This window comes from Cydia strobilella, chromosome 17 (genome assembly GCF_947568885.1).
Source record: "Cydia strobilella chromosome 17, ilCydStro3.1, whole genome shotgun sequence".
Classification (NCBI taxonomy): Eukaryota; Metazoa; Arthropoda; class Insecta; order Lepidoptera; family Tortricidae; genus Cydia; species Cydia strobilella.
The window spans coordinates 12,940,704-12,953,685 of record NC_086057.1 but is presented as its reverse complement, the minus strand read 5'-3'; the positions used below and the strand labels follow the sequence as shown (position 1 = coordinate 12,953,685).

General features: G+C 40.3%; 2 protein-coding genes across 2 annotated transcripts; one reads left to right on the top strand and one right to left on the bottom strand.

The window, feature by feature from the left end:
• The first annotated feature begins 254 nt into the window (after nt 1–254).
• On the top strand, nt 255–11,457 carry LOC134749029 (FAM172 family protein homolog CG10038). Its single transcript, XM_063683920.1, has 6 exons — nt 255–678; nt 1,509–1,657; nt 2,632–2,780; nt 2,920–3,274; nt 10,153–10,237; nt 11,117–11,457. The coding sequence occupies exons 1-6, from the start codon at nt 522–524 to the stop codon at nt 11,197–11,199; spliced, it is 978 nt and encodes a 325-aa protein (XP_063539990.1). The 5' UTR covers nt 255–521; the 3' UTR covers nt 11,200–11,457.
• Nucleotides 11,412–12,933, bottom strand: LOC134749027 (RNA-binding protein NOB1). The gene has a single exon (XM_063683918.1). It carries the CDS (start codon nt 12,828–12,830, stop codon nt 11,460–11,462), a length of 1,371 nt encoding a protein of 456 aa, XP_063539988.1. The 5' UTR covers nt 12,831–12,933; the 3' UTR covers nt 11,412–11,459.
• Between the last annotated feature and the right edge of the window lie 49 nt (nt 12,934–12,982).

Sequence of the window (12,982 nt, the reverse complement as noted above, 5' to 3'; positions counted from 1 at the left end):
TCCAAACAAATGAGTGGCATTCTGCAGGTTGAGAACTGCGTGTGCTTGCACACAGTGCATGTGGCTGGAGCAAGTGAAAGCGCGAGCCGCGAGCTACTTGCGCGTACAACACACACGCACGGTACATGTTGCAAGTAACTTGAGCAGCATTCTCGTTTGCTGGCAAAAATATTGATGAATTACAATTCATATTATTTATTAGTTTCCGAACGATGTTCGTTTGACAACTAGACTGTCATTGTCAAGTCGTTGTCGTTATCATTGTGAGCTCCGCCGGGCAAATTTATCAGTAAAACGAAAACAATAATTAAGAATAGTTTGAGTTTATACTTTTTTATAGGTACATTGATTAGTGATTACGTGTTCTCGTATAACATATAAGCTATCTCTGGCATTATACGGCATCTCCATGTTTGTAACAAGTTTCAAAAACAGGATTTCAGACTGCAGTTGCATATCGTCCTTGATTTTTTAAATGCAATATTAACTGGATCAAGGCTGCATTGATGAGTCATCCATAAATGTCGAAGTTTCGAAGCCTGTTCGGCCTGAAGTCAAAGTATTTTCTGCGGAACCGTACTAATAACTTTAGCCAGATGAATGCAGAAGGGTCCACAGTGCTGGGCCATAAGCCGCCGGTAGAGGCTCTGAAAGACCTTGGATATGGTTTCAATTCAAGTAAGTATTTTAGTTTAAATGATATCTGGTACCAAACTAAAGTATTGAGTAAGTAAACAAAAGATTAGATACCTGTTTCCAAATTTCTAATAAAAAAGTTTTCTAAAAGAAAACCGCAGCCAAATAACACTAGACCCTACTCATAGTGTAGTGTTTCTGCCGGTGTGTAAGGTTGCCAGAGCTCAATGAGGGTGCAGTGTTAGGGTCGGCAACGCGCATGTAGCTCTTCTGGAGTTGCAAGCGTACATAGGCTACAGAGACTGCTTAACATCAGGCAGGTTGTATGCCTCCGCCGTAGTATAAAAAATAAAAATATGTAAATAAATAAATAAGATGACTACAAATCAAATTCTTATCATACACAAACAAGATGTTTAGTTCTAAAAAAGTCTTTTGTTTGTAATTTAACTAACTAGTTTTAATTTTTATCTATGATTTGCAATTTACCTAAACAAAGTCTGTATGTACACTGCATAAGGTACAGTCAATTGAATTTTTTGCGCCACATCTGCATATAAATGTATATAATCATAATCATAATCATTTATTTGCACATAAAAAGTGTTTTACATAGATATTATAAAAGTTACATTGGTCTAGCCTTTTTAGCTGTTTTTGGCAGCATGCAAATGGGTCCTTATAATACATTAAGTTTTTATTACATAAGACTACCTTAAATTAACTTAATTAATTACTAACTACATTAACTTAAATTAAACTAGAATAGGATGCACAATAAGTTAACTTTACAATTCAATACAAATTACAATACAGTCCCACCAATGCTAGATTGTGCAGCCAATAACTTTGTTGACTACATAACTTTCCAGATGGGGAGCTCAGAAAGATCGTAGATGGAGTTCCCGGGGAGGAGCCATTTGAGTTTAACGTGAGTGAGCTGCAGCAGGAATGTCAGGTGCACTATGAGAATGTTGGCATGGTTGTCACCGACTATGTCTACCATCTGCTAGAAACACAGGTCAGTGTACTCAAAACTAAGAGTCCTTTTCAGATCATCCTTTAACCCTTAAATAGAGTTGTTTAAATAGTCCTAAAAATTCTGTATAAGAAGAAAATACAAAAAAATGACAATTTTAAACTACACGGAACATTTATGGCCTAACGTTTCGATCTTGACGTTACGTTCGTGGTCACAGGCAGACTGGCGAGGAATTGTTTCAACATCTTGCTGCGTGGGTCTTGCAAACTACCTGCACTTAATCTTAGAAATAAGAATAGAATAGAAATAATTTCGATTTTTAAAACATTCATGTATGTATGCCTGAGTAAAGATTTCTTAATTAATAATTACGAAGTTATTGATTAAGTTTGGTGGATCTCATTTATCCTTTTTTTCACATTGTTTTGGATTAATTTAAGTACATAAAATCGAAATTAAAAACTGTAATCTGTGTACATAAAATCTATTAATTCAAACAATTCATGCCACTTTCGTGTTTCGTCCACATTCGAATTGTCAGGAATTTTCGCCAATTGTCAGGCGAAAATTCCTGACAATTCAGGAAAATTCCTGAATTGTCAGGAATCTGGTAACCCTATATAAGACTGTCTTTCTCTATCAAAGAGTGTCAGGCCCTTGCATCCACAACTCAACAAAAAAAGTCTAATATTTACTATGAAAAACTCAGCATAGGGGTGTATGACTGTATACCCATTTGCCCCTCTGGGTACAGAGATGGGAATAGGTGTTTTCATATGAATCATTCTCATGTGTCCCCACCTCATGTATGGTGGCTGTCATGTGGGACGAGGACAAATGGGAATACATCTGCATGAGCAATTAACATTTTAAGCCCTATAGTTTTATCCATTTGAGGTATTTTACTAGTTGTAAATTAAATGTCATGTAGTGACAATATCTCTTATAGTTTCAGTCTTCCCTATTTTTACCCATTTGTATCAATTGCTTAACTTGCATATTAAACTTTACAGGAGAATATGATGAGGCTCCCAGTCCCTTCTGACAGTAAGCCGGCAACTGGCACTTTCATATTTGCCACCAAGAAATATGAGACAAAAGATATCCTTCTCCTGCTCATACATGGCTCGGGCGCCGTGCGCGCTGGCCAATGGGCGCGATCGTAAGTTTATACCTACTGAATTCTGAACTTTGAGTTTTTAACAAAGGAGTATAAAACTAAAGGCACCTTTCTCCTACGCTACGCTACACAACCTATATGTATACATCGAACCTACTTACATTTCTTTATAATTTTCCAGTCTCATCATCAATAAAAACCTCGATAAAGGTACCCAAATACCCTACATAAAACGCGCAGTAGCCAAAGACTATGGAGTTCTAGTGCTAAACACAAACGACAACTACCTAACAACCGGCAATAAAATACCGAAAAGCGGTACACCAGATGAACACGCGCAGTACGTGTGGGACAAATACGTTGCCAACACGAAGGCCTCGTCGATTCTCATCGTGGCTCACAGTTACGGCGGCGTGGTGACGATGAATCTGGCTATTAAGAATAAGAATGAGTTCAAGAAGAGAGTAAAGGCTATAGCCATGACGGATTCCGTTCATGGGTTCTCTAGCAAAAGTATACCAGATTATGTTACACAGGTAAAAACTACAAATAGAAACACAATTAACTAACCATTTTAAACGTTATGCTCTTGCCGTAAGGTTCTTGCGAACATATATGTAACTCCGAATAAGATAAGTAATTATAAATTCTAATGATAAACGTGCCTCGGAAAGTCAAGCAAAATTTATGCTTGAAAAGATGGCGCCACACCTTTGGCCTATGCTCGTGTAGATGGCGACACCGATTGACCGATTGAAAAAACTTCGAAAATTGCGTTACGTAATAATTGAACGCCCCCTAATCCAGGCAGTACACTTACTGTGACTACTTACAAAATGTACTATGACAATAACACTCTATGCTCTTTGGTTCTTGTCATGACAGTGTCAATCAATAGTGGTACGTCACGCGCGGAATAGCATGCGTTACTGTCACTGATTTTTCTCACTCTGTAATATGGTTCATTTTATTTGCACATACTGGCTTAACCCTTTGAACGTCAGACGGCGAAGGAATATGCCGTGCCCCGGACGCCAGACGATCGTGATTACATTCAGTGCCAGTGACCCGATGGTCGGGTCAGGGGGGTGTCACTTCGCAGTTTAGGTACATTTGGCCGGTGCGCCTCCCGGGCAGGAGTAAGGCAATGGGCTGCCGCTCGACTCGCGCAAAATTGAAAATGCATAATGCCTTCGAAACCTAAATCTATAGATATTGTTCTGTTTACGAATGTGTGAATAAACGGAAGAACAAGGAAGCAGAAATAACATTTTTTTTTAAATTCCGGACTATATTGACCGACATATTTTCAAAGAAATAAGTACTTCTGTGGCATAACAACTTCCGTGGGAATCAGACATACCATCTCCGGATAAAAAAACTATGTTTACAGAATCAACGTTTGTAATTCCTACATATTTGTCTTAAAAATAATAAATAAGTAGGTATAGGTACAAAAACTTGTCAAGTGACAACCCCGTGCCGACACTCGCAGCTCGGTCATAAAACTGCGGCGCGCAAAGAAGATTCACGGTTCTTGCGCGGTTATAAGTTTCAATTTTGCTTGCAGGCGGCGAGTATAGATATAATTTTATACCTAAATCTGACTTTTGTAAAGGAGTGAATTTTCTGTACGGTAGTACTATTAGTTATTCTGTGGTCGGGTTCTCTATTCGTAGTCGCATGTTATCGGCTACGCACGTAGCGCGTAGCACGCGCTGGCACTTAATGTGTTAAGGGAAATTGAACTTAAAGGAGTCCCGTGTAATTCCCTATTGCATTGGCGAAGCTGACGTTGCGTTGGCGCCCTTGGCAAGAATTTCCGATGACGTCCATAGCCGTCTGTGGCGGTCAAAGGGTTTACAATCGAAATAGAGCTGCATGTTTTGTTTCGTGCAATTTACAAACAAAGCAAAATCAAGTCTTATTTCCTACACTATAAGTTCAAATTTTATGGGCAAACTTTGGATATTTTTCTTGTAAGTCTGGGCCTTAAGCCCGGTTCACATTTGTCTGTCGTGTCGTGACGCATATCGGTTTCATACATTTAATATGATTGCGTGGACATTTGTCTGACGCAGCGTGCATCAGACAAATGTGAACGCAACCATATCACAGATTATATAATAGTTCTTACGAACAGATACTTATCTCTCAAAGAAAACGCAAATACCTACCGTTTTGATACCTACACAAAAATACAATGGAGTAACCTTCAACGCGCCGCTCCCCGCACCGCGCGCGCCGACACAACGCTAGGGTTGCCGACGCTTCTTTCAAACACTTAGGTGTCTTAGGTAGATATCTAACTATAAATGTGTCGTAAAAAACATTACCTACATCTTTAAAACAACTTAATAGTACCAACGTAGCTTGTAACTATCGTAAAAATAATAACTGTAGGTGTAAGTAACTATATTGAGAATGTCTACTTAGTTTTACTCATCTGTCGAAAGAGGAAAAAACAATATTTTTTATTTGTTTTGTTGTTTCTGCATCCATCTGTTGCATATGTGTGCGTGAGGCTGCGTTCACACGCTGTTACTCGTTGAAATATATGTCAGTGCGCTAACGGCCGTCTGTGGTTTTACTCGCTCCTTTCCGTATCTATCAGTGGCGACTCGCGTGCGTAATCTACCCGTTCCGCAAAAAAAAAATCATGGCAAGTGCTAATCTCGGGATTTTAACTATTTTTGATCACGATGGCCAAAGTTGGAAGAGTTACAAAGGCAGGATTCTACAATTTTTTTTGGCTAATGATGTGGACGGGACGACAGATGCTACGGGGAAGAAGAGGAAAGCCATTCTTTTAAGCGCACTCAGCGAAGGCACGTATAAATTAGTTGAGGATTTAGCGTTGCCAAAGCAATTGGAAAGCGTGCCATTCGAGGACATTTTGACGCTTTTGGACGGACATTTTACACCGACACGGGTGGGCTTCGGGGAGCGTCATAAGTTCTACTCCGCGTCACAGCAGGTAGGCGAGTCTCACACGCAATGGGCGGCGAGGCTCCGTGGTCTGACTGCACACTGTGAATTTGCTAATGTAGAAGAGGCACTGCGTGACCGGTTCCTGATAGGCATGTTGCCAGGCCGGGAGAAGGAGAAACTTTATGCTCGGGAGTTGAAGGATTTGACGCTGGCTAAAGCTGTCGAGTTGGCAGAAACTATTCGGTGCGCCAGCGCGGGAGCTACGGCGTCGGGTTCCGAACCCGGCACTGATCAGCTGTTGAAGATATCAAAGATTCCGAAGAAAACAGAAGGTGTCGGCGCGAAGGTTCCGTGTACGGTTTGCGGTTACACAAATCATAAGACTGCAGAGTGTCGATTTACAAATTTCGTGTGCAAAAAGTGTCATGTAAAGGGACATTTGCGTAGAATGTGTAAAGTGAAATACGTTAATTTGGGACCAGAGGATGAGGGCGATGACGACGGTAAGATTTATTTTATTCGTTCATTTCGCGGAGAGCCTATGGTCGAAACCGTCACTATTCGTAAAAAACAATTTAAATTTGAAATTGATACGGGCAGTGCCGTCACGGTTGTACCGCAAAATACATACAATAAGAGTTTTAGTGACATTCCCTTACGATCCACGAGCAAAAGGTTGCACGGGTATTCTGGGGAACGTATTCAGTGTATAGGAATGATTCCACTACCCATTTCATATGCGGGGAGCACGCATTCGATAAACGCATATGTAGTCTGTGATGAGGGCCCCGCACTACTAGGAAGAGATTTCACTTCTACATTTAATTTACAATTAACCCCTGTGCATTATTGTAGTGATGAAACTATAGTTAAACGGTTACAAAAGGGATACCCTCAGCTTTTCTCGGATGAACTCGGGTGTTACAATAAAACTAAAATTAAATTAACTTTAAAAGAACACTCTAAACCGGTTTTTATTAAAGCCCGGCCGATCGCGTTCGCATTGCGAGATAAAATCGATAAGGAGATAGATAGGCTAGTCAATCTAGGCGTTCTCGTTCCGGTCGAACACTCTGAATATGCCTCCCCAATTGTCCCCGTATTAAAACAAAACGGAACCGTTAGACTATGCGCAGATTACTCGGTGAGTATTAATAAACAACTAGTCGTTGAGCAATACCCGCTACCTACGGCAAATGAGTTATTTTCTAAACTATGTGGGGGCAAACAATTTTCAAAACTCGATTTATCGATGGCATATAATCAGTTTATGCTCGACGAGGCCTCACAAAATATAACGTGTATTAATACACACCGAGGCCTTTATAAATATACAAGGTTAGTGTTCGGGTTATCCTCGGCACCAGCGATTTTTCAGCGTGCTATGGAGGGGCTACTAGCGGGCATGGATGGCGTGTTGTGTTTGTTGGACGACGTGCTCATCACGGGCAGTGATGAAAAACAGCACATAGACCGGTTGCACGCAGTCCTTAAGCGATTACAATCAGCGGGGTTAACCCTACAAAAGGAAAAGTGCGTGTTTTTCCAGGACGAAGTTTCATATTTAGGGTACGTCATAAGTAAAAACGGTTTAAAAAAATCATCGGATAAAATAGTAGCGATGGTAAATGCACCAAAACCTAAAAATGTTAACGAATTACAGTCTTTTTTGGGACTCGTAAACTATTACCGGAGTTTTGTACCGGAAGCATCAACAATCTTGAGCCCATTGTATGACCTATTAAAAAAAAATATAAAGTGGCATTGGTCTAGCGAGCATGACACTGCGTTTGAAAAGATTAAAAGTGTCTTAGCGTCGGATCAGGTACTTGCGCATTTCAATCCTAACGCGAAGGTCATCTTGACAGTTGATGCATCCCCCACCGGGCTATCTGCCATTTTATCACAGATCGAATCAGATGGCACCGAAAGACCGGTTTCCTTTGCCTCGCGCAGTCTTAACGCGGCCGAAAAACGTTACTCGCAGTTACAGAAGGAAGCCACTAGTATCGTGTTTGGTATACGTCGATTTCACCAGTACCTGTACGGAAGGTCGGTACCCTTCGTTTTACGTACAGATCATAAGCCCTTAACCAGCATTTTCCATCCCGAGCGTGGCATTCCCGAAGTATCTGCGAATAGATTACAGAGATACGCAATGTTTCTAAGTGGGTATAATTACGTCATAGAATACGTACGCAGCGCTGATAACAGCGCGGACTACTTGTCGCGGGCTTGTCTGCCGCCGCGAGGGGGCGGGGAGGATGAAACTCGGGTCGACCCGCGCGATGATTGGGATCGAGCTGCATACATTTGTTTTGTCACGGATGGTAATTTGCCAATTTCTGTTAATGAGCTTCGTAATGAAACTAGTAAAGACATTGTTCTCCAACAGGTAATTAAGTATACCGTGAATGGCTGGCCTCATAAAGTTAACGATATAAAAATAAAACCATTCTTTTTATGTCGTACACAACTATCAATTGAAAACGGGTGTATTATGCGGGGCCATAAAGCCGTGATACCGAAAAGATTGCAGGGGAAAGTGTTGTCTGAATTACATACCTCACACTTAGGTATCGTTAAAACTAAAGCGGAGGCACGTTCAAGGTTATGGTTTCCCGGTATAGACGAGGCGATCGAAAAAATGATAGGTTCGTGCGACGTTTGCATTCAATTACGCCCATCTCCGGCGCGGGTTCCATTGGCACATTGGGACCTACCCCCCACGGTTTTTTTTAGGCTCCACATTGATTTCCTGGGTCCTATAAATAACCACACATATTTAATCGCTGTGGATGCATATTCCAAATGGGTGGAGGTCTATGATATGGGAAACTCGACATCATCAATGGCGGTCATAGATAAATTATGTGATTTTTTTTCAAGGTTCGGGTTACCTACGGTAATCGTAAGTGATAACGGTGCATCCTTTTGTTCGCACGAGTTTACCACTTTTTGTAACTTAAACGGGATACAACACGTGACGTCACCACCATACCATCCGGCTAGTAATGGCCAGGCGGAAAGTATGGTCAAAGTGATCAAAAAAGGGATCAAATCTAGTTTAATAACAGGGCTTAATGTACGGGATAGTAAGGTTAAACTATTACAGTACTTGTTCAATTACAGGAACTCCGTTCATTCTACCACGGGCTCTTCGCCAACTGAACTAGTGTATGGACGCAAACTAAGATCGCGTTTAGATTTACTGCACCCGGTTACGCCAACGCCTTCATCCTCATCGGTCACCCTTGCTAATATTATCAAAAATAAACAGTGTTCGCAGAATAACAAGTTAAATAGGAAGAACAATGAAACTTTTACAACCGACGAGCGCGTACTATACAAAAAATTTACTAATAAAAATAAGTTCACTTGGTCTAAAGGCGTGGTTAACAGAAGACTAGGCAAAGTTTTATACTTAATAAAAGACATTACTACTTCAGCGTTGATTAAAAAACATAAAAATCATATACTTAAGTACAAAGGTACTGAAAGTAACTGGGACTATTGTGACGCACTGGATTGTGACTTACCTGAGACATCCTTACCCTCTGCACTGCAAACGCCGCCGCCGCCGCAAACGCCGCCGCCGCCGCCGCTGCAAACGCTGCCGCCGCCACCGTCGCCGCCGCAAACACCGCCGCCGCCACCGCCGCTGCCGCAAACGCCATCGCCACCAACTCCACTGCCGTCACCATTGCCGATGTCAACCCATGAACTACCGCCGGGTCCCTCACTCACGGGGACTTTAGCCCCATCATCGGACGACCCCGCAGAGGGGGAAAGTAAGGCAAAGAGCGAAGTAAGGAAAGAGGTGACAAGCTCAGATGATGAGGATGAATTCCATGAGGCGGAAGCAGGAGGCCAGAAGCCAGACATGGCGAGCAATGCGCCAATAGTCCCCAAAAGAATATTACGGAAGCGTTCCAATATTAGTTTTAAGAAATATTTTTAAGAATTGTTTTAGGTTAGTTATGTAACTAGGGGGAGGAAGTGTTGCATATGTGTGCGTGAGGCTGCGTCCACACGCTGTTACTCGTTGAAATATATGTCAGTGCGCTAACGGCCGTCTGTGGTTTTACTCGCTCCTTTCCGTATCTACAAGCTGTGTTATTTGTTATTTAAGAAGACATTACTTTGGCATAGCGCGCGGTGACGTGCATACGTGTGCGCGTGTGGCAACCAACTGGCTAGCTCGAGTCCCGCCGGCGGGAAGCGAGTCGTAGGTATAAATCCGAGCTCGCGCGGAGAGTTCCATAGGCCTGACCATATTAAATGTATGAAATCGATATGCGTCACGACACAACACAACACGTCAGACAAATGTGAACAGGGCTTTAAGAGGCTAATTGTCTCAAATTCTGCAATGGGATGTGCTAGCAATTATTTCATTTTATACTTTTTATCAAATATTATGTAAGTAGCAATCTTACGCAAGTTTTAGTAGTTTTCACACATTTATTTTAATCTGTTACAGACTGCAACAAATTGGATAGCATCAAACAAACCTTTGGACACGCCCATGCCTACCAGAAAGGGTGAAATACCGATGGCCTCGGCTGGTATGCATTGTTTACTTTTAACAGTTTTAACCTTTTCGACGTGTCAAACACAAAAGCTGTCATCCAGACGCAACGCCACCGAAGTGTCAAAACTGAAATTGAACTTTATGCATATGCACGTAGGTCTATGTTGCTCTGTGGTCTATGACCGATTAATCGGTCTTTGGCGATGAACCTACGGTGCGTATATATCGGTCATTGGCGTCCAAAAGGTTAAGGCCCATTTACATGGTGCGAGTATGACATTATCGTATGCAATAATCGTCATGCGAGTATTGTATAAAAATGTTTACATTCATGCGAGAAATAGAAACTCGCCTACGCTTATGTCATTCGATACTCGTATAAACTATTTGATATTCCTAAACTACTCACTTCCACATCCACTTTTAAAGTTTTACTTGTATAAGTTTCTAATTTGTGTTATTTATTAGTTGCTAGGTTTTGACACTGCCTAGTCCTGAGCTATCTTCTTGCCCTGGGCTCAACGGAAGACCAGCGCTGTAGCATATATATGTTAGAGCATATGCTGAGTGGTGTCCATTTGTAGCCTCTATAGCAGCATCAATACTGTAATTATTGCATGTTAGTATAAGCTACAAATAATTTTAAATAATAAAATAAATAAAAATAAAAATCATTTAATTCAGAAAACATAGGTTCCATAATATGGTTAGTAACTCTTTACTTAAGAACTATGTTAGAATATTATTAAAAGGAAAGGAAAACTAAACTAAAATTAAATTAAATTAAAATTACAAAACAAAAAACAAAAACATATAAGATGATTTAACTGTTCAGTGTGCTGTTTGTAGATGGTTTTTGCAATAAACGTTTTTCTATTATATTCTATTCTATTCTAAATATGTTTTGTTGCAGGCCATCCAAAACACGAAATGACTTCATATTCATGCATGGATTCAGTCTTCAACTTTTTTGAAGAAAAACTTGCCAAGAACTGAATGTTGTTGAAATGTACAATAATATATTAAGATTTTGTTCATCAAAAGTATATGAGAGTAAGAATGCATACCATATGAAATCAATTTTTAATGAAAAATGTATTTACTTGTTTCTTGTGTCAAAAGTGGTCTTGTCTTTTGCACAAACATTTTTTATAAGAATATATTGTGAATTAGGAATGAGGATTTAATTATCAATGAATACAACTGTGTAACAGGATCAATTTATACATATAATATATGTTTTACTTAAAATAAGTTTATTTTTTCTTTCCCTTAGAGTAATTCTTCATCCAGTATTTGACGTCTTGTTTATTCGCTCGGACGCCAAGAACAGCAGATTTAGAGTTGACATCCTTCATCACAAATGGTGAGAATCCAGCTGTGTAGTCAGGGTCCAGTGCATTTGTTTTGTTGCGAGCCATTTTAGTTGCAAACCTTTTATGAATATGTTGGTCTTCTGTTAAAATTGGGTACTGGAAATGTTGACCACCTCTTGGAGTGGGCAAGCTAAAACGTTTTCCTCTGGCAGTCAATGGTTTTCTCCCGTTAATGTGAATGTGTTGATTCCCTTCCTCATCGATACTCACTCCAACCTTTTTCAAGGTGGCATGTCCACATTTAGGGCAGAAAAGCTTTGTCATTACACTGGTAGTTTTGAAACAGGTTGTGCAGCGAAATATGAATGTACGAAGTTGCCTTATTATGCGACCGTCAATGGCTGTTACATTTAAACCGATTTGTTTAAGGACATTTTGCATGGCAAAATCTGAAGTTATTGTAGCGACTTCCACTGCCTTGTCTTCAAACTCTCCCATGTCCATTTCTTTCTTTTTTTCTGCCAAGTTGCCTGGTGTTATCCATTCACCACCATCACTGTCATCAGACTCTGAATATTCTTCACTGTCTGATTCCTCATCTGAAGACACTTTAGTAATGAGATTGTCTACATCTTCACCAGCTCTTAAGTCCATACTTTTTATTTGCTCAGCTAATTTCTGGTCTTTAGCATTATCATCTAAAAGGTTCTGTACATCAAAATGTACTGCATCTGAACTTTCTATCTTTATAGTAGACCAGTCTGTGCCTTGCTTGGCACCATGTGCACCAGGTATGTTAATTTTGGACCAGTCCACTGGCTTAGGAGTGTCTTCATTACCTTTTGGTACTTTTTCTGTAGGTTTTGTTTCCTCCACAGGCTTAGATTCTTCTGAGGGAGTTGACTCTTTCTCATTTGAATTAGTTTTATTTTCAACACTGGAGTTAAAGTGAGGCAGACCAGTAACTTTAACCGTTCTCTGCATAGTTGGCTCAGTTTTTAGGTGTTCTACACCAACCTTCTCCTTCTCAATCTGGTAAGCCAGACCCATTACCTTAATGTCTGTGGCAGAGAGACTAGTATAGTCACCAGTTTTTTTGGAAAATTCTGTGATAAACTTTATATTTTCTGTGAAGACCTCCTTAACTTTCAAGTCGTAGGGCAGCACGACGAGTTTTCTTCTTTGTCGGTCATTGGTAATTTCGTCAATTACCTCTTGAACCGTGTACATATTTTCAGCCATCTCCTGAAGGTTAGCAGCTCTGATAAAAGCTGTGGTATCCACAACTAAATGTTGGATTTTCTTCGACATGATTACTGATATATAAGAACTCAAGGCATTTATAAACTAATGAAAATTAATTATTTTATCAAAATAATAAAATTCCATGTGTTTTGCGAGCACTTTAAATCAAATGACATTTGCTTTTTTTTAAGCTTGACTAGAGAGTGGCATACTGTAGC